Source organism: Opisthocomus hoazin, chromosome 5, assembly GCF_030867145.1.
Source record: "Opisthocomus hoazin isolate bOpiHoa1 chromosome 5, bOpiHoa1.hap1, whole genome shotgun sequence".
NCBI classification, from domain to species: domain Eukaryota; kingdom Metazoa; phylum Chordata; class Aves; order Opisthocomiformes; family Opisthocomidae; genus Opisthocomus; species Opisthocomus hoazin.
The window spans coordinates 44934170-44961919 of NC_134418.1; the positions used below are offsets into that span (position 1 = coordinate 44934170).

General features: G+C 39.5%; 1 protein-coding gene across 10 annotated transcripts in view; it reads left to right on the top strand.

Annotated features, from left to right (window-relative positions):
- Positions 1–27750, top strand: part of GAB1 (GRB2 associated binding protein 1) — a 101013-nt gene that overhangs the window by 22618 nt on the left and 50645 nt on the right. For 6 of the 10 annotated variants that reach the window (XR_012764013.1, XM_075421037.1, XM_075421039.1 and 3 more), the window contains exon 1: positions 3502–3584. The exons of the other annotated variants lie outside the window; for them this stretch is intronic. Coding sequence is in view for 5 of the 6 variants with exons in the window: in XM_075421037.1 (XP_075277152.1) it covers positions 3504–3584 (81 nt within the window). In the remaining variant the exon portion in view is untranslated. Of the gene's footprint in view, positions 1–3501; positions 3585–27750 lie in introns of those variants that run through there. 10 annotated transcript variants of the gene reach the window in all.

Consider the following 27750-nt stretch of genomic DNA (forward strand, 5'->3'; position numbering starts at 1 on the left):
ATCAGCAAAAATCTTTTGGGTTAAAAACAGGCAAAAAAAAAAGTTCTGAAAAATTGGCTGTGGGCTGGTGAATGCTTGCAGATCCAAATGCTGTGTGAGTGATGGACAAGCTGTTTAACCTATGACTGCGGACCACCTGAGGACCACTTCACTTGTCCCCTGGGCTACAACAGTGGAGCCTCAAGAAATATTGTTCTGGGGCTTTGTGAAGTTACCAGATAGACTTCGTGGTGGTCCAACAAAGCATACCTTTATATTCCTTATTAATTTTTACCCTGCATTGAATCCAAGCATAAATTTAACATTCCCAACATTACTCTGAGTTTCTCTAGGCCTTCAAAGAAAAAGCCGTACCAAGTTAAAAGTACTAATGCGAACGTATGCAGAAGTGTGTACAAACTTATAACTTCTCTCTCTCTCCCCCCACAGCTGTTCTGACTTAAACTAATGCTTTCTCCCTTAGTCAAGCATCCAAAACTTGGAGGAAACTTGAAGTGGGAGGTCTTCAATTAAAAATAACAGGAGAGCTGCTGTTTGAAATCACTACACAGTACTGTCAAATTGGATGAGCAGCAGCTATCTAAGGTCTTCTGCAGCACGTTGTGGGTATTTTCACTGTTGCTGAGGAACTCAGGAAATCTTGTCGGTGGCTGGCTGGCATCTCCAGCAGGCACTTCGCTTTTAGGTTGAACTTAGCAGGGCGCAAAAATTTGTTATTTGGGTCTTGTGCAGCCTTTGCATTTGGAAAGGAGATAAAGTTCTGACAGTGTCCTTTCTTCATAAGCTTCTCCTCCCTTTTCTGGAGCAAAGTGGTCCTTCTGTAAGTCTGTCACCACCTGGAGTTTGTGGTTGCTACGGAGGAATGTGTGTGTAGTGTTTTTTGTCTGCAGTAGAAATGTAGCACATCTACAATGGAGCTCTTTGCTGTCTTACTGAATGATATTTTAAGAAAAATGGTTTTGTAGAACAAGATACGCTGTCTCTTTTTAGATGGACTTCTTTCTTGGGTGTTGCTTATCTTTGCTGGGTTCCTATCTTGACGTGATGAATGTTTCTTCTTCAGACAGGAGCTTTTGTGCTTATTTTTTTCACTCTGGGCTCTGAGTTACTGGAGAGTAGCTGGCCTGCAGTGGCCAAAAGGCTGTGCTTGGAAGGAGAGGTGGTTTACTGGGAGCTTGAGAAGTGAGAAGGGAGTGGCGGGAATAATTTACACCTAAGAAAACAAACAAAAAACCCCAAAAAGGAATAGAAGAACTTTGTAATCTTCCAGTCTCTTCCATCTGCCTAAGGCAAGGTCACTAAATTTGCTCTTTGCTTGCATAAAGCTTTCACTTTGTGTGGGAAGCCTTAAAAGTGAGAAACTACTGAAGGAAAACCGCTTCTTCCATTACAGTTCTTATCTTTTTTTCTTGCCTGTGTCTGGACAATTAAACCGTGTTTCTTCTGAGGAAGCTCAGATGTTCTTTTAACGTTGCAGCAAAACTGTACCACTTAACTATATTTTGATGCATAATGTAATCAGCTTGATTGCTTTTGAATATGTCATTCAGACCTACAGTTGCTGGCAGCTGGGCTGAATCTGTTCTCTTGGGGAATTTCAGTAATACTTTCTGGTGGATCACACCGCCTGATGGTGGTAGAATTTTTTTTCAAGGCTAAATCTGTGTCCCAGGGATAAATGGTGACCTTTCAGGGAAAGCTGAAGCAAATGGTGGAAAAGGTGCTGGATTCCTAGTCTTCCCCTACTTCTGCAGTGGGGACGGAAGGGCTGAATGGAATTAAGGCTCTCTGTGCTTTGTGTATGAGGTGGCACAGCTGCACTGGTGTATGGGAGGCATAAGTGATGCTGGGTACATACCTTGCAGCTTTTCTCAAGTGAAGGAGCCAAGAGGAGTGGAGTGGCAGCCTGGAAGCTGTGCTACTGACAAGGCCTCCTGATGGGATACTAGTTGGGCATGGCTCGGTATGGGTTGATCACTGCAAAGCTAGTACTAAGGTGTAACAGCTTTAAATGCTGTTGTGTTTACTTTGCAAATCACAGTGCCAAGTTGCATTAAGAGACAGGGTTTTTCTTTTTGAGTGTTTTGTTCTTGAAAGGCTTTATTGACAGTATGAGGTATGAAAATAAGGCATGCATGTGCCTGTGCTTTTTTTCTTCCCCATCTGAGTTTGGTAGCGTATCAGCTTTAATAGGAATATGATGTCACTAAAATACCAGCTGGTTGAATGTGGGGTGTTTTAATGTTGTGCATACTTGATTAATTGTGAACTAGACAGGTTTGAGTAATTAAGGTTTTCAGTTTTCTTATTTGTGTGTGCTGGTCGTAGAAGATACAGGTGCTTCCATTTCTTCTTCATTAAAAGGAAGTGTGCAAAAAAAACCCAAACCCATCTGGGCTCATTAGCAATCTGCAAGTGACATAGATAAGAAATTACATTTGCCACTTTTGTGTGTTTGCTTAAGCATACTATTATAACTTAAGCATTCAGAGATCTTTCTCTTAACAGCAGTGTGCCTAGTTTTAAAATTTTGTGGCAAGATGCTTGGCTGCAGTTTGAATGAGTTAAAGATGTCGAGTAGCTGTTTTATATATACTGGGAAGAAAAAAAAAATAATTCTGACATAATAAAGTTCTTGTGATGTGTCCTTAAGGAAAAAAAGTTCTGTGTGTGGGAGTGTGAGGAAGGATTAAAACAGTCAGTCAGTAATCCCCCTCCCCTCTTTCTAAAGAAAGAAGGCTTTCCAAGTAACAGTGGAGAAAAGAATAAATATCACTGATTAGAAAGACTTAAAGATAAGAGAAAGGATATTGGTTAAAACAAGACTAATACCTCTTCAGGCTGATTCTGCACTGCATGTGACTATCTCATGTAAAATATAACTGTTTTTTTTTCCTTTCATGTCTGCTGCTCTGGTCTTTTCCCCTCTTTTCTGCAGAAAACTTCTTGGCGAGGCTATCGATGCAAATTTGACCTTTAAGTTTTTTACTGAACAGCTCGTGTATCAGGAAATAGCTCAGAATGTGCAAGATAATTTATTGCAGGAATTTAGTGCATTTTATCACTCTGTGAAACTTTCAAGGCCTTTTAGAATCACTCTCTTTAACCTTACCCTTCACCATAGAGAAGTTCTGGTTGTGCGAAGTGCTGACACACCTTGCCGTGCTGGTGGACCCTTGGTGTTTGAACAGCGACAGCTACCCAGCGGGGGGGGGGGGGGGGGGGGGGGATGTCTGTCTGTCTGTCTGTTTTTTTGTTTTGAACCAAACTGTGGCCTGCGTTAGGTGCCACGACACAGGTGCTGGCATCGATAACGCCCCGGTGCTGGTCTTGCATGAGCGAGCGGGTTTCTCGCTTGGCTGCCTCCGGGCAGCTGGAGGGGGCCAAACAAAGGGTGCAGCCCCCTCCATTTTCTCTCGCCGTCCCCTGCGTGTTGCTTCTGTGGCCGTATTAATATGGAGCAGTTGAAGTCACTCAGCTGGCTGTGGGCCAGCCTGTGCTGCATGTGCAGCTTCTGTGAAGACCACTCGAATGCGCAGAGCAGTGATGTGAGCCAGAGAGAGAGGGGCAGCGCTGAGGGAAAGGTATGTCTTGTCTTTCTGTCCTGCCGCCTTCGGCGTATCCAAATCCTGCTCATGCGCTTGACATTTCCTTTCTTCTCCTTACTAGCCTCCTTTTCTATCCCACTGGGATAATTTTTCTTTCTTTCTGGTTAGACAAACCGACGCTGTTTTGTAAGCTAATGGTCTGTCTCCATTAAGTCATTAAGCAACCGCGTTTCATTGATGAAAGTCTCGTTGAACAGACTCGGCGTTTAAGGTCAGAGACTATCTCTGTGTGACAAAAGGGCAGGTGTGCAACTATAAGCGTATCATGCAAGCCAAATTTTTTTAAATCATAGCAGGAGTTCTTGTGCACATCACAGCTACTAGTACAATAAATAGAAGTAGCAACTCAGTTCATCTTGAAAGTTTCTGTATTTACCTTTTCAGCTGGAAAAGGTCAAGCTTTTGCAGTGAAGCTATTTGCCTGGAATATTGGCGGGGTTACTAAACTGTGGTGAAAAAAATCATGTGAAAGCTGAAGTAATTTAGACAGGAATTTTGTGTCATAATTTGATAAATCCATTTCACAAGCCTCGAACTTGGTATTTCTCTTTGCTTGTAGTCTCAGTGACTTTTTGCTTGGTTGTAAAGAGACTTTAAACATGTGGTGAAATACTAGCTGGTTTTACTATGGTGTTTAATACGCTTTTCATTGAAACAATGTTGTTCTACTTTTAGAGAAGGCAGTTCCTCATAATCTTTTTATGAGCTCTCTTCAAGAACTTTAATAATTGAAGGGAGAATGTTTGAAAACATGCCACAGAAGGCTAATGAAAAAACCCCAATGGGTTATGCTTCCTTATAACGTTTAGGTTGGAGGGGGAAAAAAATCCTGTTGGGGGTTTGCTAACCATCTAGATTCTCATTAACTATCTGAAAAAGCCTACTAAACAATTGAAATACAGTCTTTGCTATTAAAGTAACTTTTTAAAACTTCTGTAATACTGCAGTGATTTGTGTTTGTGTTTAAATCTGTGACTACTAGTTTACCAAGGCTGTTTCTTCCTAGTGCATTAGGTAGATGCATCTGGCAAGTGACTCCATGCTTTTAGGAGAAACCCTAACCCTGTGATAGGCAAAGAGAAAAGAGGAAAGAAAATGTGTTTTGGAGGTGTCCTGCACACTTTGTCTCTCTCCCTGTGAAGAAGAGATTTTTTTTTTCCTCCCTCATAAAGCATCTATGTTAAAGAAATCACTGTGAGATAATTGTCCAGAGATAGCTGATGCTCACTCCTCAAGTGAGGAAAAAGGTAAAACTAACCTTGGCTGCTGTCATGTTCCAGGTACTGGTATTCTCATACTGAAAGTAAACTTAACGATTGCACTGCTTCTGATTTTAGGAGCAATTGTACTGACTTTTCTTTAAAGGAGGAACTTTGCTCTGACTATGCCTTCAAATTCACCAAACAAACTACATAGAAGTAACTGATGGGAAAGGTTGTGCGGGGTTTTGATGTGTGTTTTTTAACTGTAGACTTTTGGATATGTGCTTGTAAGACTGGGATCTGAGATATTACTTGATGTTTAAATTTCTGTGTTTTGTACATGCAGTTTTTACCTGTAAGTGCCTTTTTTTTTCCTAGAAGGCTTGAACAGACACTTTCCTCTGGCTGCATTTAACTATCCAGTTAAAAGCGTAGGAGAATAATTTGAAAAGTATGTTCCAAGTAGCAGGTCTTTGTAACAGCCCGTGTGAAATGCAACTGGGCTTTCTTATTCAACTGTCAGGATCTGATAGTGATATAAAATGGGAATATAGAGAGAAGTTAAATAGTTTCCAGTCACTTTTTTTCAATGTGACTTAGTCTTTCTGTATGCTTAATAAAAAGAAATAGAGGGGTCTGGGGAGATGGCAAGACGCTTCACCTTCTCAATCTGTCAAATCAGATAGCATAAAACTGAGTGTTTGAGCTCTCTTGTGGTTTTAAATGTTTTCTGTGTGCATACTTCTACTGTGTGTATATATATATATTTTTAATAATAATTATTAGGAGTACCAGGAGTATCCCTTGTGTTTTTTTACAAATAGTCTATGTACTCTTGGCATAAATACCAGCCTCATTGCTTCACCCCAATATGGATTTGTCATCAACAAAAATTTTTGCTTATTCTCTGCTCCTATCCATAGTTCTTGGATTTGTAGGTCTCTGATTATAATTCCTCTTAAAACACTTGCATAATTCCTATTGAAGTATTTCTTCTCGTTCTTCCATGATCTAAAGACAAAACATGGTGCATGACAGGAGTTGGTGCTTTTTCAGGAACCAGTGCTTTCTCCTCATATTGGCTCCTTTCAGTTGTTTGATCTACATATTTGGTTTTATTCCACATTAACAGCATTGCAGTGACAAGATGGGTTCTGTCTTTGCTAATGCATCCCTAGTAAATAAGATAGATGTGTGTTTCCTAGTGATTGAAGTGAGTCAATTGGGTAATACCATGATAGCTGAGAAGTATCTATCCAATTGCAGGACTTGGTGCAGTTTGGATTCTGTATGTCACCTGTTGTTGTCACTGTTGATATTCCATATGAGCAAACCCAAAGCCAGTAGGACAGCTGGAGTTTTGCCTGGTGATTTTTTATTTTCCTTTTTTTGCCTTGACTTCTGAAAAGCGTAGAGCTTAGTTTGTTCTTGGAACTACTGCTGTTTGTGCTGGGCTGCTGAATGTCTAAAAATGGACCAAGTTTGTGGTAAAAGCTGTAGCCTGTAACATAAATTTTGGAATTCACAGGTGTGGGCAAGATCTCTTTGAAATTGCCATGCTACTTTGGGACCTGCAGGTGATAGCAATAGAAGTCTGGCATTCAGAAGATATTTCAGGAAAAATCCTTGCATGTGATTTAAAAGGGAAAGAACAGCATGTAAAACAGTTCCTTGAATGTTTTTGCATATGTGTTGCCCAATGAAGAACCATCTGTGCTTTACCAAATGTATGAAACTTAAATTCAAATTAGTAAAGCTTTGTTTTGGATAATCCATTTGTGAAGCTGCTGGTAGTGCTGCGCAGAAGGGGAGAGGGGTTCTAAAAACTCACATGGCAAAAAAACCTTTTTTTTTTTTTTGCTTCCACAGTTAATCCAGCCCCTTTTTATGATAACAAGAAATGTTTTGTGTGCTTAGCAAGAAGAGAATTTTTAACTTTGTGTGTGCCCTAACTTTTAACTCCTTGAACCAGTCTTGGTTTTATCAAGACCCAGATTGTAACTGGAAGAAAGGAATATGAAGTTTGCTGTCACTTGCCCATACTGTAGTAAGCCTTAGCAGCACTGAATCAGTCGGTGTAGTGCTGTTTTGATTAGTTCTTCACCATTTTAGGAGACAACCCCCCAGAGACTGTTTTCTTCATTTAAGTTATTTGTCAGTTATTCTTCTAGCCTGAGGAAAACAGTCATCCTTATGAAACAGAGATTATTTTGATTTCATTCTCCAGGAAGAATTCAAATTTATTTCTAACAGGACACTACTGTGAAAACCTACTCTTTAAAACTAAGTACTTTTTTTTGCGTTGCAGTTTCAGCTGGGTCTTGAATCAAGGGCAATTCAGTTTAGTCTGTGTCACCTTTGGTCTGTGAAACTTACTCTCATTTGTTTTCTGAATAGTTGGGATAGTGTGATCAATTTTTCTATGACTTAGTATTTTAATAATAATGGTAGTAATGGGGGGATGATGAATTGAGGCAGTTGCCAAAAGTAGCAGTCAGTTTCTTTGCTAAATGGCAGTCACAGTGCTAAAGTGCACCAAGAGCAGTCATAGTCCAAAAGGAACACATCAGTAACAGTCTAAAATCACAGCACCACATCTTGATGGAGTCTTTTGTTTTCTTAATGAAAAAAATGTCATCAGCATCTTATTGGACCAATCTTATTCATCCATTTTTGCAAATTGATAGCAGAAGACTTTAAGATTCCTTTGTTGGCTCTGAGATGTAGGACACAGCTAATTTGCAAGCTCCTTCATTTGAAGCTTCTTCATTAGAGATAATGCATAATCATGGTTAATGACAGTATTTATTATAATAGTGTATAGTCTGAAGCCGCATCAAATAGTGATTTGTTACTCAATTCTGCTGAGTAATTAGGTTGTTCGAGTAATCACCCTGTCCATGGTTATTTCTTGCAAGAACATCTTGTATGGAAATAAATACTTCTGTGTGGCTTGTCATACGCGCATTGATACAGCTTCAGCTTGATCCTTTCTTGGACACATGAGATGCCTGCATGATACAAACTGTCACCCTGTTTCCTGACTCCTCCTCCTCCACAAAACAATTAATCTGTTGAATATTTTCTGAACCATACCAGGAAACAGGACAATTCTTCGAGTTCAACCATTCTATCCTGCAGGATCTGTGAAGTTGAGGCAACATTTTTTTCTTTATTTTGCTTTACAGAAGATGTGTATTATCTCCAAGCAAGCCTGACCTTAGGCTTGTGTGACTCTGTAATGGCAAAATTTACTGTGCAGAATTTAGCCACCACTTTTTCTATACACACCCTATCATTGCTAGTGTTTTGTTCAGTTTACACAATTACGTAAATGAAACTAATTACTTTTTATAAGTATAATTTAATAAGCATTTACACAATATGTTTTAGTTTAGATGACCCTTAATCACTTGTGATTCAGCTTCTTGCGTGAGCAAATTTGACAGTACTTATTTTATGGAAAACACAGAAATGAAACTTTAAAATTAGAGTGTATTTTAGCACAACTGCATAATTCAGACAACTGTGTGTCATATTGAGCAACGCCGGGAGGACAGTTGATTGCAGGAAGTCTAAAAATACTTTGTATAAGTTTGTTGCCTCATACACACTTGAAGTGGCTGGAAGCTCAGATGTGTGCTTGTTCATCTCCTATAGCTTCCAGTTCCAGGATTTGAAACAGGGAGCCCCTATAGAAAAAGTAGTGAAGCTTTGAATTTGCGTTTAGAATAATGTGCTTAGGCAGTCAACAGTCTCATCCTGTGCAAAGTTACTACAGTTTCTCTTTCCCCTGGTAAACATCTGGGATTGTGATAATTCTCTAGATCACCTCAGAAAAACAACAGGATGTTACACTTGCAGGAAGTCAATTGTTGTTCTCCCTTTCCTTTCAAAATACATGTCTGCAAGCGTGTGTGCAGCCATGCACAGCTGCCGGGAGATTCTTGAAGGATGAGCACGAGTTGTTTTCTTTATGATCTTAAGAAGTGCCTCTGATCAAGCATAAATAAGTACAACTGGCTTTCCCTTTTGAGACAGAATCATGAAGACAAAGTATCAGGTATACAGCTGTGTGCAATCCATCCAGAGAGCTTTCCTACAGATGGCCTCTGAAAACTGTGACCCCAGAAGTATGTCCAGTAGGTGGTACGGTGTGTGCTGCAGCACATCTCCCAGTAACCTCCAGAGCTATAGAGGGCAAAAGCTGGTCCTGTGTACGCAGGGCTTTGTGCAAATACACATGGCATATTACTGCTTGCTAATGCTAAGCTATTTCATCAGATCTTTCTTGGGGCTGATGAATCGGTTTTCCCTCTTGCAGGTCTGTTTCTTCCATGATACTTTGCACCTGGAACAGCTTACCAATACCTATGTCCCGTCTTGTTTCATGTGTGTGCTTTAGTACTTCCCCCTCTTCCACAAAACCCACAGTGCTTTGTGAAATGTTTCAAGTGTGCTTTTAATCAAGTTAAATTAATGAGACTTATGTTTTCCTTTTTGACTATAAATTTATACCATAAAACTTTACGTAATTTCAATTCATATGTTAACGAATGACTGCTTGGTAGTCTTGGAACAATGGTTGACATCACTGTCTTACCAAATGTTGGTAATTTATAATTGTAAAATCATGTTGTTTCTGATGTATGCATACCATATCTCTATATGTAATAATGCATAACAGAAATTAGGGGCAGGAGTCAGAGTCCAAAAAAAGATGTTATCCTTTATTTTCAGACCTGAATCTGCACTCAAGAGATTAGAAGATATCGCAGGTTGCTTATAAGCAACATCTTAGGGCTAGGGTTTATTCTGCTAGAGCTCTTCTGCTTCTGAAGACTTGTCTAGGCCAGCTTTTTATTTTGACTATTAGTGAGACATCGCCCTGGAGCTTGTTACTCTTTGGATGGTCTGTACCCTGATAATGGTTGTTCACTGCTCGCCTGAGAGTGTTAGTCGGGAAATAGTATGGGTAGAAGTGATCAGGCTTCCTTGCTCTGAGCTGTTCGAATACAATGTGTTCATCAGTCTTATACATTTGTGTGTGTGTACCTTGTCTAGTGCTGTTCGTTTAGGTTTTTGGGTATACTAGACAGGAACTGCGAGGGCAGGCTGAGATATGCCTTTTTACAGACGTGTTCTTGGCGGTGCCGTACAGCATATATGTTGAGGTTTGTGGTTCTGAACTATATCCATTGTAAATCCTGTAGGTGAGGTTTGAAAGCATGCTGGCCTAAGGAGCACCTGCACTTTCCCAGGACAGGCTCTTTTAAATATGCAAAATTACAAAAACACCCAAACAACCCCAGTCCCATACGTAATGTGGTCAAATGTCCATCTCCAGAAGCATTTTCTCATCTTTCAAGTTTTCTGTGGGTGTAAGTTCCAGTACAGCTTCACACTCTACTTCATCATAATGGAGTCAGAAAGAAATTGCTGTCAGGTGGGAAGATATTTCTTAAAACCTGCTTTCAACATTTGCTCCTACTGCAATGCCTTGAAGTGTGGCGCAATCTATAGGTTCTGACCAACAACAAATGTGTCAGAAATAGCGTGGTTTTATGACCCAAAATGACTTGTCAGACATCAAGCTTTATTATGGTCCTATATACCAAGCTGGAGATAATTTCTTGATATATGGCAGTAACTGGAAAACTCTTTTTAGTTATTTTTAAAACTGCAGTTCTCAAATCCCTGTTTCATGCTCGTCCTGTGCCACAAATCAGTTTCTTCCTGTCTTTCACTGTTTGCTTACATCTTTGTGCAATTTTAGCATCCTTATAGAATACCTTGCACTAGGAAAAGTATTTTGGGAACGAGGAGATCAATAAAAATAAACAAATTCAGGAATTGCATTAATCTGTTACTTGGTTTCTATCAAAAAGAAGACTATTTCTTAGTGTAGTAGTCTTACTATATTCTGAATGATAGATCACCTGCACGAGTGAATTCATGCCTACTGCTCTTCCTCTGTCCCTCCTTCCCATTCAAAATCGTCACGAAAAAGGAGCAGAAAGGTGAATAATGACTGGATATGTTCAATAAACTTTTTTTTTTTTTTTTCCCCCAGGGCAACATATTTTTCTTTTGCTTTTTTATCCTCTGAGCACTCTTGGTGATTCATTGGTGTTTTACCATTATGAACAAGTACTTGAGTATCTGTATGATGCTCAGACTGGGTTTAGTCAGCAATATAGTGTGCTTGTTCGAGAGTGTATGCCTTTCTGCTGTGAATAACAAAAATGATTGTGGGAAAATAATGGTACCACTGATAAATGAGTGACAGAAACCAAATAAAGTCTGCACTCTACTATTAGAAATGAGTTCTTGCATCCTAATGCAGCTTTTCTAGGCTTTATGTGACTCTCTTACCTGGTTTTAGAATTACTTTAATCTAAATGACAATTTTATAGAACATCAGACAGAGGCATTAAGCAAACTTTGGATGCATGGTGAAATAAACTTCATATGAAGTTGATCTCTTTTTGGTATTTTTTTCCACACTGAGAGAGCGCAGCTCATACTTTCTTGACTTTAATTAGCATTTTGGATCCCTATGGAAAATGACATAATAACATCAGGAATCTTATTACAGATAGACCAACCAATGAATTTCAAAGTTTTAGGTTGCCTAACATCTCCCATTATAGTATTGTCTTAGTGAAATCATGTTTTAACTGGTTGTGCTAATGACTTTTTGTCCTGGATATCTGGCATAAGCTGACTGTGTGTGAGAAAAGGAGTGAAATTGAGATAATTATTGGTTTGTTTAAGGAAGATGTCCTTCCCTGTCCTCTTCTCCCTGTTAAATTCTTTCAGTAGCAAGGCTGACAGACCCTGAGAGGCATTTCAGTATTTTTCAACACGTACTTTTTGTGGGGGGTGGGAAGGACTGTCTTGGTTTCAGAAGGCTATTAGCATTGTTCGAATTTGGAAACAATATTAAGTTGCTGTATGGGACAGAATTAAATATTGAGGTCTATTAAAGGTGTGGAGGTTCAAAACCAGACACTTGTGCATTGCCAGTGTTCTGTGCTTGCAGAGACTATGTTGCTCTTTCCAGGTAGGTTTCAGTGCTATGCTAGTGGCAGAATAATAAGGCTGCTTTCAATGTAAATATGTGCTACCTTAAGTGGAGTAAAACCTTATTAAAGATTTTTTTTCCTAGTCTTATTTCTTTTTGAAGCTAAATCAAATGCATTTTCCTTCCTCTTCTCTGTCTTGTCTCCTTTTTATCAGTGTGGTTATTTTGACGGAGTAGTAGAAGAAACAATGCTGATTTGTATGTAGAGTTTTGATTTTGTGCATTTTTTCAAACTGTATTAACAGTTTAACACCTAAATGGGGAGAGATCTGGTTGTATAGTAGCTTGTCTGCCTGTCTTGCTGTTTCAGTTCTGTTCCCTGTTTGGGGTGTCTTACAGGCCATTCAAAATTGCTGCGTAAACAGCATGCAGTTTTATTGTTTCCAGAAGGCTCTTGCTCAGTAGATGGCATTTCAAATGGGAAAGGATTTGAAGGTCTTTGCTTATGCAAACTGTGCTTTGGCTTGTGCATTTGTGGTAAAAATAAAACTTAGTAACAGTCAACAAATACAGTGTATGACAGTTGCTTGATTATTTATATATTCACAGAATTACTGAGACTGGAAGGGACCAACACTTGATTGTAGATTCACGGAATTACTGAGATTGGAGGGACCTCTGGAGATGTACTCCAACTCCCTCGCTCAGAGCAACAGCAAGTTGCTCAGGACTGTGTTCAGTTCGGTTTTGAGCACCTCCAAAGGATGGAGACCTCTCTGGGCAGCTTGCTCCAGTGTTCAGTCATCCTCACAGTAAAAAGGCTTTTCTTATGTTTAAATGGCATTTCTTGTATTTTGGTTTGTGCCCATTGCCTCTTGTCCTCTTACTGGGTACAACTGATGTCAGACTCCCGTTGTCTTTTGTTCCACCCACCAGGTATTTATATGCATGGATAAGATCCTTTTCTTCTCTAGGCTAAACAGTCCCAGTGCTCTCAGCCTCTCTTCATACGATAGGTGCTCCAGTCCCCTAATTAACTCTCCAGCCTTTCACTGGACCTCCTCCAGCATGTCCATGTCTCTCTCTTGTAGAGCCCAGAACTGGACCTGGAACTCCAGATGTGTCTTACCAGACAGACAGAGAGGAAGGATCACCTCTCCTGACGTGCTGGCAATGCTCTGCCTATTTCAGCCCAGGAGGCTGTTGGCTGCCGTGGCCAAGAGGGCACGTTGCTGGCTTATGGTCAGTTTGTCTGCTGTGGCCTTCCCTACAAGGCTGCTGTCCAGCTGACTGTCCCTCAGCCTGCACTGATGTCTGGTGTTATTCCTCCCAGGTACAGGACTTTGTTTCCTTCTGTTTAGCTTCTTGATGTTATCATTGGCCCATTTTTCCAGCCTGTTGAGGCCTCTCTGAGTGCCAGCACAGCCATTTGGTGTATCAGTTGCTCCTCTCAGTTTTGTATCATCTGCAAACTTACTGAGAGTGCACTCTGCCCCATCATTAGTGAAGGTACTGAACAGTATTGGCTCCAGTATTGATGCCTGGGGTATGCCACCAGTATCTGACCTCCACCTGGACTTCATGCCGCTGATGGCAAGCCTCTGAGCCTGGAAGTTCAGCCATTCTACCTTTGTCCATTTATCAAGCCCGTATTTCACTTGGTTTGTCTATGAACATGTCATGGGAGGTAGTGCTGGAAGCCTTCCTGAAGTCAAAATAATTAAAATTGACTGCTCGCCCATAATCCCCTAAACCAGTTCTTTCGCCAGATTCGTCAGGCATGATCTTCCTTTCATAAATCATGCTGACTACTCTTGATCATAGTCTTGTCCTTCATTTGTTTGAAAGTTTGAGAAATCAAAAGTGTTAATTCATTATAAAAGCAATCAAGTCTGGGCGAGAAAATCGACATGACCCAATTTTATGTTATATTCTGGAGGGTTACTACGTATTTGGGTAGCAGGGGTAAGTTACCTGTAAGTCTGTATTTTCTTATTTGAAATAGCTATTTGCCTTCACTTGGGATATGCAAAGGTGCTAACATAAAAATGTAGTTATTGAACTGCTTGAATTGTGTATGCTTGTGGAAAAGCAGAGGAGAAAAATGTAGGTGCTTTTTAAAATACTATGTTTTAGCTGGAATGTCAAATGCCACAAGGTTACCTTTTGGTATCTGCCCTCTAAAAAACAGGATTTCTCAGCCGGACAAGAGTCCTGCATGAGATCCTGGCTTCAGTTGGGCTTACAAGGCGGTTAATTTTGAATAACAAGATCAAAAGACTTTTTTCCCAAGATTACTGTGCTGGTTTTCCTTTTTTTACATTCCCATTTTAAATAAGTATCCTGGCAGTGTGTTGAGGTGTTTTCAGAAGAGTTTGGGGATAGCTGGTCCAGCAAAATGGGCTGATAATCAGCAATAGGGTTGTAAAGGCCTAAAGCTGCTTCATATTAGTTGGGGGGGGGGGTGGTGGTGTTTGTTTTGATTTGTTTTTCTGTCTCTCTTGTTGGGTTTGTTTATTTTGAGATTCTTGCCTTTTACAGGTTGTGTCCAGTTTTAAGTGGTTCTGTATGTTTCCAGCCTAAACATGAAAAGATTACTGTAGTCATCTAGTCTCCTTTATTTAATTTCCCTTCCCTTTCCTTCATGTTGTTGAAAGCAGCTAGTGATAAAAGGATATGCTAGAGAAGGTGTTTTGGGTTAGGGAGACCTGTTTTAGAGTCCCTGGTCAAGTCTAGATCTGTCACCTTTAAAAAGAAAAATCACATTATTAACTATGTGTTATTATCTGTACTTACGCTTGTGTGTTTTTTCTTGCACTGAATGAAAATGTGTTGCAACAGTACTTTCAAGTGCTTTGGGTGGGAAAAATGTAAGAGGTAAAGCCAGTGTGGTAAGATAGCGCTAATTTAACAGGTATGTCTTAGATTTTTGCCCATGAGTCTTGTGCTTCTTTGGGAAAGCTCTTTAATATGTCTTGTATAAAATGTTAATTCTAAAGGGGCTCATTTTGTCTTTCGAGCTGTGTAGTGAGGCTGGTTTTTTTTTTTAACTTTGCATACAACAACTGATCCCTGTGCTACCTAGGAAGACATCAGAACTCAGGGCTATTTTTTTCCCTTGCAACTGAAGAACAAAATATAGGCTAGGTTTAGTTTTAATATTTAGATTTTCTCATTATCCTCATCTGTCAAACAGAGCAAGTTTTATTTGTACACACATTATGTTACTTCGAGGCTGGATGCTTCTCGCTTTGGTAAAGGAATGGTGTCAGTTACCACAACATTGGTAACAGTAAAATAGCCAGTGAGCTGTGCTTTGTGAGCTCCATTTGATGATAACTGGGGAAGCTTGTGTTTCAGAAGAGGCAGCTACTGATGTTCTGTGAAGCATTATGATTTTCCAGTGTGAAATTTATTAACTGTAAACATGTAAATTGCTATACGTAAACTTCATGTTCATGTACTTTGCTATCACAGAATCACAGACTGATAGGGGTTAGAAGGGACTTCTGTGGATCATCTAGTCCAGCCCCCCTGCCAAAGCCGGGTCACCTACAGCAGGCTGCACAGGACCTTCTCCAGGCGGGTTTTGAATATCTCCAAAGAAGGAGACTCCACAGCCCCTCTGGGCAGTCTGTTCCAGTGCTGCTTCACCCTTAGAGTAAAGAAGTTCTGTTATATGAAATTTTAGAATATTACATATTTTGTATGTATATAGATATATACAAATAATTATATGTATAAATGTTATATATCTGCTATATAAAATTTAAAAAAGGAGTGTGGCTCATAACCCATTGGATAGAAGTGACATTAATTTTAGGATTGGAGCTAGCAACGTTTTCTGTACTGTCGTGGCAGTACTTAGTTCACAATTTCTTTTTATCCTGTGAGGTGGAAACTCTTTCATGGTTTTGGTTTCTGTGCGTGTCAGTCATCTAGCTGTAGGAGTGATAGCAGAGTAAGCCGATTACCATGATTGATACTGCATGTCAGGGGACTGGCATAATGGGCTACCATTGAGACTGCATTGTGAAACCACAGGCGGATGAAGTAATCTCATTAGATGATTAAAACCTGCATTGAGTCTGCCAGATTGCAGAGCTTTCAGTTGTATTGCAGTTGGGAACTGATGCTAAGTAAGTGTAGAGCTCTGCTTGGAGTGATGCTGAAATGGAGATCTTGCTGGGTTTTTCTCCTGGATAAAAGCAGCTGGAGGCTGATGAAGGATGTTCCGTGTTTCTGTGCTTTAAAGTAAGATTCTGGATGATGGTGTCATTTTCTTTTAAAGTCAGTGTCAGGCTTGTGCTAGTTTAGTTTTTATCATGCTTTGCTGTTCTTTGTGAAGTTCTGTAGTATTAGTGTTGAAACAATGTTTCTGCTTTGTGTAACTTCCTATATCCCTATAGCAAAGAGTAGTATCACAGTGCATATCACAGTTCCGTTTTTAAAGTAACTCTTTTTTCTGAAGGTTGGCTTTGTCTTTACTTAGGATGAGGTGTAGTGTAAGTGGCACTCGTTATCCTCTTGTCTGTCCTGTTTTCAAATACTGTGTCAGGCAGCACATGCTCATACTAGAACTGGTGGTCTACAGAAATTCTGTCTGACTTGGTCATATGCTACTTGTTTTAAGGAGCTCATTGAAAAACACTGAATTTCGAATGAAAAGCGGTATACTTGACTAGTCGTATACTTGAGCTTTGTTTTTGCTAGCAAGCTAAAATGAATAACAAGTATTTCTAACTCTGGGATTCCGGTGTTACAGTATTTCTAGTGGAAGGGTTAGTAGGACAGAGTTTTGGAAGGTGAAGACTAGCACTAGTGAAGACTGAGACTGGCAGTAACTACTGTTGCTGTATAGTTGGATTTTTCTGTATGAAAGGATAGCCCAGTTAATCTGTTGGGGACTGAGGGGCTGGGAGAGGGCGCACAAACCAACAAACATTTCTAACTTCCATTGCGTGTAGTGAGCAGTTTGTCGATTTCTGTTGCTTAGAGATAGTACTATATGACGTTAAGCAGCTCATATGCACATCCAATGAGACAAATAGTGACCAACCATTGTTTTGACAAGGGAACACCAGCAATTTAATATCTTTTGAACTCAGTTGTCAAATCTGGTCTATTTATTCAGCAGTTCTGCAAGGAAGTGATCTTTGTCTGAGAGCTGTTTAGGATCTGATGTCAAAAAAAACCAACCCCAAACAAAAACCCAAAACCCAACCCCCCAAAAATCCAACCCAAAACCCACACAGCAATAACCTGTTCCAGCATGCGAAGAAGTGGGCAAGTACACATACTGTGAGGAGAATGTTCTTTCATGTGTATTTGACAAAAAATAAAAATACAAACTTGCACAAGTTACTAATGGGTTGCAGACAATAGTATTCTATGAAATGTGATCAGCAGAGCAAGTATGCACCAAGTTTTCAAGTTTAATTTTTCCTTATTTAGTAAAAATGGCATAACTTGATGATAGGAGATGTCATCTTGTGTGGTTGATTTTAAAATTCAAGGTCATACTAGATATCCATGATATGGAAATAAGAGGCAGGCCAATAATTTAGATGCAAAATCAAGTTGAGTTTCATTAAATACTAAATGTTTAAGAAAATAAATAAACTGGCAAGCATTACAAATTTGTTTATTGTGGCTTTTTTCCCCTTTTGAACTGTTTACGAAGCATTGTTTTTGTGTAGTTATCTTTCTGTATAGTAGACTGAAGTGAATTACTTGACTTTTACAGTATCTGTTATGCATAGGTATGGCAATGTTTTCCATTTCAACTTCAACTTGCTCTCCAAGTGTGCTGGCAGAGTTGAAGTATCTCAGGATCTCCTATTTGGACACCTTGGTCAAGTCCTGACATTGCCCGAGATGTTTGAGGGTACTCAGTTGATGGCACTACTTTGCAGTTACTTTTTACTTTATGGGCAAAGCAAGGCCTTGGTATGCAGCTGTATTTTGCTGGTGAACTGTTCCTCTGAATAGAGTTTATGGAGTATTTCCAGTGAAACAAGGCAAGTGTTTTGATTATGAAAATAGAAACCTCCTTTGCTGGCATGACTGCAACCCAGCTTACTCTTTCCAGAGCATCTGCTGTGAACGAAGGAGAGCAAATCATAAACGAGAAACCTCACAAGGCCCTTTTCAAAGGGAACGAGTTACTGCCTTTACTTCTTCATGCAATTTCCTTCTTTCTGCATGTTGGGTCCACTTAGAAAATGAACTTGCAGGGATGAGATATCAGCCCTGTTAGCTGTTGGAGCAAAGTGACTTCAGGTTCACCAAGACAGAGTGTAAGCTAGGGAGATTAATCCATGATTGTATTTGTTACTCTGCCTTTCTTATTTCAAAGTTGTAACTCTTTCTGCTTACGTAGACTGGTTGTAATGTCTGAAAAATCCATGATCTCTGTTGGTTCATGTATACTTGCTTTCGACTGTGTATCTGTAAACTGAGTGCACTAGTAAACAACTGTAAATAACCTGTCTCAAAACACCTCTCCTTTGATTGAAATTAGGAAAAAAAAAATCTTTTTTTAATGTCATTTTTAGATAAATGTTGGGCAGTGTGAAGAATTGAGGTCAAGTGCCTGAGCTACTGCAGAAGAGGGGGGAGCAAGCCTGAGCCCCTCTCATTAGAGCCTAAGTGGGAGATCTGGACTACCCAAAAAATATATTTTGTCCTTATTCTTTGCTTATAAAAAAACCAAACAGTTTAGCACTTACTTACCTTTCCCTGTAAGAAATCTATATCCAGTGTTTCTTTGTTTCTTTTGCCTTGGCTTAAGCATGCTGATTGAAACTGCTTGATGTATCTGTCTGTGTGAAATGTTTAGAAGTCGTTTTGCTATGAACCAACTTTTGAGCTTTTTTTTTTTTTTAAAGAAACTTTCTACACTTCTCAAAATAGTGTGTTCACAACATATTTTGCTCCACTGTTGTTCTGCACTGTTTTTGTCCTTCCCACACCCTGCTCCCTCTCCATAACAGCCCGGTGGGTAAACCCGAGCAGCAGCTTGTGTTTTACCTCTTCGCTGTTTCTTTTGTAATCTGTTTGTTGAGCTGGCTGGCCTGCCTCCAAAAGTGCATGAGCGTGTTTATACATCTAGTCTAACAATAGTATCATAACACCAATTTGTTTAACCTGGGCTGGAAATAACAATCTAAATATTGTGAATCAAAGAGAAAGCAGTCATTTGTATATGCATCTCAACCCTGTCAGCTCATTTCTGTTGCGTCTGATAAAATCACTGAAACTTCTCCTACGCTCTGTGGGAATTTTATGAATTCGGTGATGTGATACCTCTTTTAAATGCTCAGAATCATAGAATCACAGGTTGGAAAAGACCTCTAAGATCATCATGTCCAACCATCCACCCAACACCACCATGCCTGCCTGCTAAACCATATCCTGAGGTGCCATATCTACACGTTTTTTAAACACCTCCAGGGATGGGGACTCCACCACCTCCCTGGGCAGCCTATTCCAATGCCTGACCACTCTTTCAGTAAAGAAATTTTTCCTAATACCTAATCTAAACCTCCCCTGATGCAACTGGAGGCCACTGCCTCTCATCCTATCACTAGTTACCTGGGAGAAGAGACCAACAGCTGCTTCACTACAACGTCCTTTAAGGTAGTTGTACAGAGCAATAAGGTCCCCCCTCAGCCTCCTTTTCTCCAGGCTAAACAGCCCCAGTTCCCTCAGCTGCTCCTTGTAAGACATGTAGAGAAGTTCAGCTATAGCTTTTCCTCCAAGCGGCATCACATGCCATTATGACCTTGCTCAGGCAGAAAGTGTTTAATTTGTATGTCTAGTACAAGCACATGTTCTTGCAGAAAGTCATCTGTCCCTGCTATTGTGGGAAGGCATTCACGGTATAGTGAACTGTTAAACGTATGCTTTTACTACAGTATTTGAGCAGAGTTGTGAGAGGTGGAAAGCACACGATACTTATTTATTAGTCACAAAGTGACTAACAACTAAGTGATCAGCGTATTTTGGTTAAGGTGCCAAGGCTTTGGTATAAGTGCTCTTTTTTGTTACTTTGATCACCAAAATAATTTTCCTTTGGATTGAAATTATTTGGATGGTGTCCATCAGTAGGCGATATGAGTGGTCCTAGCAGTATTTAGACTCTGAACATGCTATGGGGCCTCATGTTTTAAAGTTTATAGTTTCAGGGGGGGATGGGGGGGGGGGGAAGCAGCAATGCAGGTTTTTGAAGCAAAATGAAGTGATACTAAAATTAGACACTCTTGCGTTATCATCCCATCCTCAAAATCTTCTGATGTTTACTGTGCAGTAAGATAATTTTGCTTTAGTAAAATCTGAGCTGACTTGCCCAGTGTGCTGAAATCTGTCTTATTTTGTCTGAAAAAATTTTATAATGGAGAGTAAGAATGGACATTCCTGCCAATCTGGCATGTCAACCTGTTATAAAAAGTGAGAGTGTGTTTGTTTCCATATCACTCAGTCTTCGGCCTTTCTGCCTATGAAGAAAAATGAGTGCTCTCAAATCACGTAGTAGCTTCAGTGAAGTGGCACCTGCCTGATAGGGAGCTGGCTGCAGCAGTACAAAAAATGTGACGTTAGTAGGTGTCTTGTCTTTGCAGTCAGTGACGGTGAAGATATAATCATTCTACGTCAGCAGTTTCTAAAATTATGGTTTGACACTTGTTCTTGGTCATACCAGTTCTTCTGTCACGATTCACGTTGTGAATAAGCAGCTTCAGCTCTGCAGCTTTCTGGAAGAAAGAGGCTTGCAGCAGAGGCAAAACCAACGTGTTCAAATGTGAAGGTCAGCTGAGCAGTTAGGTATTTCATTTTTTTGTGTATTTTTGTTAGCTGCTCAGGTCTGGGAGGGAGGGTAGAGGATTGGCTGTGGAAGTAGGGGAGCCATCCACTTGGAGACCTCAGTATGAGCCTCACATCTCTTCAGCACCAAGGGTAAACAACAGCTTAGGAGGATATTAGATCTTGTTTCTGATTTCATGCCTCTTAGTGTTGCTCCAAAGCTCTTGCCATTTTAAGGATTAAAAAATAGTCATCTTTAGAAATAGAATACACTTTTTCAGTGTCATTGTCATACAGATATTGAAAAATTATCAGTGTTGTAGAAAATCTGGCAGTCATTATTACATGTAAATAGCTCCAGAATGAAAAGGGTTAAGTTACAAGTTCAAACCAGGTACCTGCTGAGGTAGGTTGTTTTGTGTTTGAGCTTACCAGCTATTAAAAATATTTTCAAACTGGTACACGTGTACCTTATAATTCTGTTAGATGAGAAACAAAATGTAGAAAAACATGTTTTCCCCTTTCCACAGTTACATTGTTCCTGAAGTGCTGGCGGTAGTAAGAGCTTCCAGTCAGTAAACAAAGTGGATGCTGTTTAAATGTATAGAGAGCCAATAAGTAAAGGAACAAGTTATCCAGTTTTAGAGTTCCTTTGCTGGCTGCAAGTTAAAAATTAAACATTTTTATAGTAAGTGAAACTAGTTATGAAACTCTCACAATAAGATGTAAAAAGCAGTTGGATAATGCAGTGCTTTTCATGTCAAAGAGCAAAGCTTAAAAATGTGAAGTACTTTGCAAGCCAGATAAGGTAAAGGGACTGTAACACTTGAATCTGCTCAAAACTACAAAATAAATAATAAAAATGTGATGGGTTTGAAGTTCTCATAGCAGTGTTGGTGGTTTAATGATAGATTTTTTTTGTTCTTGTTGTTTAATCTATTGTTACTGTTTTTTCTCTATTGTGTGATGTGATCTAATACAAGTGAAGAAATGAGCAATCTTACTGTATTGAGCAAACAGCAGGCTAATTGTTCACTTTTTATCTAGTGCACAGAGGAGGAGGGGAATAGTTTGTGATGAGATCAGAAATTCTAGGCAATTTTTATTTTGCATGATTCTCTTACCAGAAGGATGCTGTTATTAGAAAGAGCAACAATAAACCCCCTCCAAAAGGATGAATACTTGGAAGAAGAAATCCTTCTCAGCACTAAAAGGTGGAGATGAATGGCGATATTTAAAATGTCTGGAGTTTCTGGGCATTTCCTAGATTACAAAGGTGATCTTAAAGGGCCTGTTACCTGATCTTGTTCTTTATCCAAAGAAGTGCCCGGCATGAGAATTGCATTTTCAGAGTGTTTAAAGTTGAAATGATGCCATTTAAATTATTTATCCTTAGATGATACCAACAATGTTTGTATTCATCATCTGTCCGGATGCCCAAAGTATGACTTTTCTTACCATGCTTAGATGAAACCTTAGATGTGGAATGCTTTTAACTGAGCTAGATGTGAAACACTGGCCATTTGGTAAACTAAATGCCCTTTGTCTATTGGGTGGTGAGATGTAGGGAGCTGTTCAACTGGGAGCTGCAGCACAGCTGTGGCAGCTGGCCTTCGAAATTAGGGCTGAGAAACAAGTTCCTTCTTTCATGATGCAACTGCATAAAGATATTCTTATTTTTCTGTGTTTACTTACTTTTTGTCATATGGTACTTACAGCAAATGAGTGTTAGTCAAAATGACATGACCTGTGAACTAAGATTTCTCCCAGGAATTGTTGAAGGAAATGCTTATTTCAGAGAAAACGACAAAAAGCTTCCTATCTTTTCACTTAAACTAAGCATGCAAACTTAATTCCAGGTGAGTCTGGGAAGAAGTATTATTATATCTGCCACGTTCCATTTATTTTGTCGTGTCTCCCCCCCCACCCCCCCCACTAACTCCTTAAATTTTTTTTTTTTAAATGAAGGCTGCATGGGCCCTGGGGGTTGACCATTAATTTTAGGCCATTGTGTGAATACTTACTACTTAAAAATAGTCATTGCCACCCTTGCTTCCTCTCAGGGTTTATCAGTTGGAAGCATCTTCTTTTTATCCTATGTGTAAGCAAAGACCTCTCTGGATTGATGATTTGATCTGTATAATGGAAAATCTAGGCAGGATATCCTTTCTCTGTTATTCCTTGGTGTGATGGCATCAGGTTGTGTCTCAAAATGGGGGAAGGGAAAAGGAGGATGCTGTTAGCAGACAGAGTGGTTTCAAGGGACCCTTAAACTGCAGGCTTGCAGAGAACCTCATGTTTAACTCTCCTTGTTGAACCATTTGTGCTTCAAGCTGCTATTATAACATGTCAGTGGTGGCTTATGCAGCTCATGTGAAATAGGGACGTCTTATATGTAGAAGTTGTTGTGAATACCATACTGAAATATATCATGAGAGGCTTCTCTGTAGTTATTTTGAGCACTTGCAGAACTTGATGAAATACTGCATTGACAAGCTAGATCCAATCTTACCCTGCAGAAATGCAGTACCTCAGCTTCCCCTGCCAAGAAAAAAATATTTCCAGTGTAATTCTATGATTAAAATGCCTCTAAAACTAAGCAGCACTTAATGTGCAATAGAGTTACAGTGAATGCTTGATAAAGTATGTGCATGGGGTAGCAAACATACTCAAAATTATGTTGGAACATAATTATGACCTTGCATTTCAGCATGCTTGTAACTATTCCGCTGTAATACTCCCAGCCTGAAATTTTGCTTGGCCTTTACAAGGCAAAGGACATGACCAGTTTTTGTGATTGTGGAAGAACCTTTGATTTAGTTGACTTGTGTTCAGGACAAGGAGGCTGTGTAAAAAATGACACCGATTCCCCCCTTTCTCCGGAAAACACAAGATAGCTCTTAAGCAAGAGGTGAGTCTCTCTGTGAGTTAGTTCATTCTGCTCTTACCATCGTGACCTGTATGTGTTGTGGTGTAACCGCAAAGGAGGAACCTGAGGGCTCTGGGGAGGTATGGCAGAGACAGGATGTGATTGTGGGTTTGCAAAATAAGAATCAACTGGTACTTGGGGTGCAAGACAAAAACCATTAAAACTAATAAAAAGAAATGCTTTAATTGCCTATCTGGACTTTGGAATCTGTAACCCTCAAGTGTTCATGCCAAAAGGTTAGTACAATTTAAAGCACATGAATTTTTTACTGGTGAGGAAGATATCTCTGGCGTCGTTGCTTGGGCTTTTACCTGATGAGAAGATAACGATCCTTCCTTCTACACCACAAAGTGCACCTCAGCTACTTAGGATTAGCAAAGGTCCTATTCGTATTAGCAAATTTTTCTATGACTTTCCATCACCACATTTTTTTATAGCTTTAACTGCAGTGTTTAAATGCACTGCTGGTTACATTTCTTACCAGAATGTCATATTATTCTATGGGACATACAGTTTTACCTATTACCGATCTAAAAGCTCAGATAAATAAAAATATTTTGGGAAAAAAAAAAAAAAAGACATAATGCTTTAAGAAACTTCTACTGCTATTGTTTACACTGTCGGAAAATTAAGTTCATTGTATAGAATGGCCTAATGACTATGATTTAAATGCAGAATCTCAACATGTGCAAGAATTTGTAGCTCTGTGCTCTTAATAGTGTGTTTAACAGTGTTTAGCCTTGTTCAGCCTGGCTTTCTAATAAATGGTGTAAGTCTATGTAGATAACGTGTTTTAAGCAACTGCTGAAAAACCGAAGTCAGGCAAGTTTTTCAAATCTTAAGCCCACCCCTCACATATGAAATCATTCAAAATCTTACAATTGCTGTTATTTTCAGTCCATTGTGTCTGCTTCCTGTTGGTCAAAGATTATGAGGATAGGGTGGTGTAGAGTGAGGTTGGAAGCCAGCAGGAAAAAGAAAGCTTTGCTTATTTTGGGGTACACACAACTACAGAAATGGCCAGGACATTGCTTAAATTTTCTGGAGACTTGAAGAGGTAAACTAGAAAAATACTGTTCTCAATGTTGTCTGCTTTTTCTGCTTTGTAACTTAGCTATCTGGAGAATGAATTGGAGTAAGTAAACAGGGGCTTCCTTAAAGAATGTTATCTTTGTGCTTGAAAACTTTTTTATTCAGAAAGAAGTGTAGCTTTTGTTTTGATTTACAAGTTGACTTGATAAATTCTGTTGCTGAAGCACGAGCCTAAACCTCTACCTGTTTGTTCACTTGTATCATTAACTCAAAAAATAGAAAAAAGTTTTATGCCACGAAGTGTAAGTAGAAGCTCTGTGATGTATCACTTCAGTACATTACAGGCATATGTGGGCCATGCGTAGGTGTGTGAATACAGCCCTCTAAAACACTTAGTTCATCTTAATATTTGTGTTGTTATTCAAGAACCATCTGTAATTTCATGGCTGTTAAAACACTAGTGCGAGCACTTCAGTTTTGTCAACAGGGAGGCTTGCAGCGAGTTGACGGGAGCAGGCGCTGGCTGTGACCGAGGCTTGGTCCTGGCGCTCGGGTTCCTCCGGCCGGGCAGCACAGCCTTTGGGGTAAGCAACTGGGGCAACCCTGTTCGAAGGATTTGGTTTGAGAACAAACCTTGATTCAAAAGATTGCTCTGGGGTGGGGAGAAAAAAGGTAAATTGATTGGTTGTGGTGACTGAGTTCTACAAAGCTGCTGATCTTCGTAATATGTGGCATGAGGGTACTGTTACAGTCTAGGAAACAGTAGAAAACTTTGTGAGTTGATGAGAGCAAGAGGAGCATTTTGTAAACTAGTCCAAGTAATTATACCAAAGCATCTTAATTTTCAATTATGCTGGTATGTAGCTAAATTTGCTATTGGTATGTGATTGAGCTGGTTTTTAAATTTCTTAACTCACTGCTAGTAACAAAATGGTTATCTGCTGTGTTGGAAAAAGACTATTTTTTGATATAATAGAAATTCAGTTTAATTAGCATAGTAAAAGCAATCTATGTATCATAATGTCTTGCAAAGAATTTTGACTTCATGCTTGTTTATTTTGATATTAATTTTTCTCTGGAGTTCTTTAGGTCAGTTCTGTTCAGAAAAAACTGCTGAGCCTGGTTGGTAAATGTTCTCTGTCATGTAAAGTGAGAATGTATAGATCAGACACAATACTGGCCTCTGCTTCAGCTTTTACTTTTCTTAGCAGCTCTTCCTGCCGTATCTGCACACTTGGTTCACGCACGTTGCAGATCTGGTGCTTTGTAGTGCAATAGCTAATGATTTTGGTTCTAAAGTGTAAACACTGAAGCGTGCCCTTCCTAATTCTTCCCCTTGCCTAGAATAAGGAACTCCTTGCAATTCCTCACAGAATTTGAAAGGTACTGTGTAGATTCTCCCTGTAATACCTTTGCAGAATAATAAATTTCCTTTAGCTTTCTCTTTACTGTACCTGAGTAAATTGGCTTGAGTAAGTATCAGTCCTTTCACTGCTGTGATAGTAGCTGACTCATTTACAAAAGAGGCTCCTGCTTTGGTCTAGATACTTGCTTTGCAAAAATGTCAGCTACTGTACAGCCTTGCCCTCACAAGGAATAGATAAGGATGGAGTGTCAACATGTCCAAACTTTCATTTGCAGGGATTATTTAAAACATTGTCTAGAATTTCCTTCTGGAGACTTTTCCATGTGTGTTAATGGATGTGTAGGAGCGTCTTTCATTATGCATACAACTAGTAGGTTAAACCAGGCTAGTTAGTTGGGAGGCAGTTTGTAGAAATTATGGGGTATCTTTGCACTGTCCTCCTTAAATCATTGCTAAATCCCCTTTAATTCATCATTCCCTGTTGAAGTTGAAGAAACTGCTGCTACTGTAAGCTCAAATTCCCTTTCTTTTATGGGGAGTACAAAACACAGTATTTAAGCCTGTGAATATTGTGTCGAAGAGATCATGTGCAGGGTGCCCAGCCTCTGTCATCTGTAGAAATTTCTATTGTGTATGCAGCATGAGCACACTGGAGTGATCCAAACGTGAAGCAGTGGAACATGTCGTATGTTTGTTGAAACTGCCATGTCTTTTAAAGGATCTGAAATAGTGTCAGGAATTGCGTGGTTTTACATAGTTTTAGTGTTTTGCTTTTCCTTGTATATAAGCCTTTCACTGATGATGAAGATAGGTATCTACACAGGCAAGTAAGAAGGAAAAAAAAAAAAAGGAAAGTTGTGAATCTGTACAAAATATTGCAAAAAGCACTGGGCTTGGGATCTGGAAGAATGGTGGTTTTTCACACCTTGTTACAAACACTGCTTCTAAATGACTGTCCTCTTAGGAAATGAGAAGTGGATAGATAAAAATATATGGTGAAATATTTCATTCCTGACCGTTAGTGGGAAAGCAGCTGTTGATATCAATGGAGTGTAGGCTTGACCTTTCAGCTTTGGATTCATTGTGTTTTTATAAATCCCAGATTTCTTATTTTTCTGTATATTAGTCTCATGCAACTTGTCACGACGTACAGCCGTGAGCTCACGACAGTGGAACTCGAGTCAAACAGCACGGCTGGTGTCTTCTCTGGCTTGTCTTGTTAAGGGGGTCTTGTCAGCACTGTAGTAAACCTTGTGGTAAGTATTGTACAGACACTTTAAAAAAAGGGCAGAACCAACCTTGAATGTTTTGCTCTCTTAGCTTAAGACTTGTGGGGGGAAGTGACTTCTAATTAAGAGCTGACGAAAAGACTGAAGCAACTTTAAAAAAAAAACAAACCACAATAAACAAACCTTTGTCTGATGAATACACGATAACACTTTTAAAATAAATCCATCTGATGCAAAGCCAAATTGTAATTTGGTTGGGTGATGGAAAGTACTATCAAAGAGGCTGATCTTTAGGAGGAATCTGAAGGAAGGAGATGTCATGCCCTTGCTTATTGATTCAAGGAGCCTCCAGAAGTTGAAGAAAGATGAGAGATGTGGGAGAGAAGGAAAAATGAACCAAATCTGGTGTCTGTGGTAGAGCAAAGCAGTAGGAGGTCACTTGCAAGAGGGAGGGAGTCGAGTAAGTGCATTGACTTTCCTAAGAAGAAAAAGACGAAGAATAGGAATAGAGACTCAAAACTGCAATAAAGCAAGTCAGTAAATGTCGAACTCTAA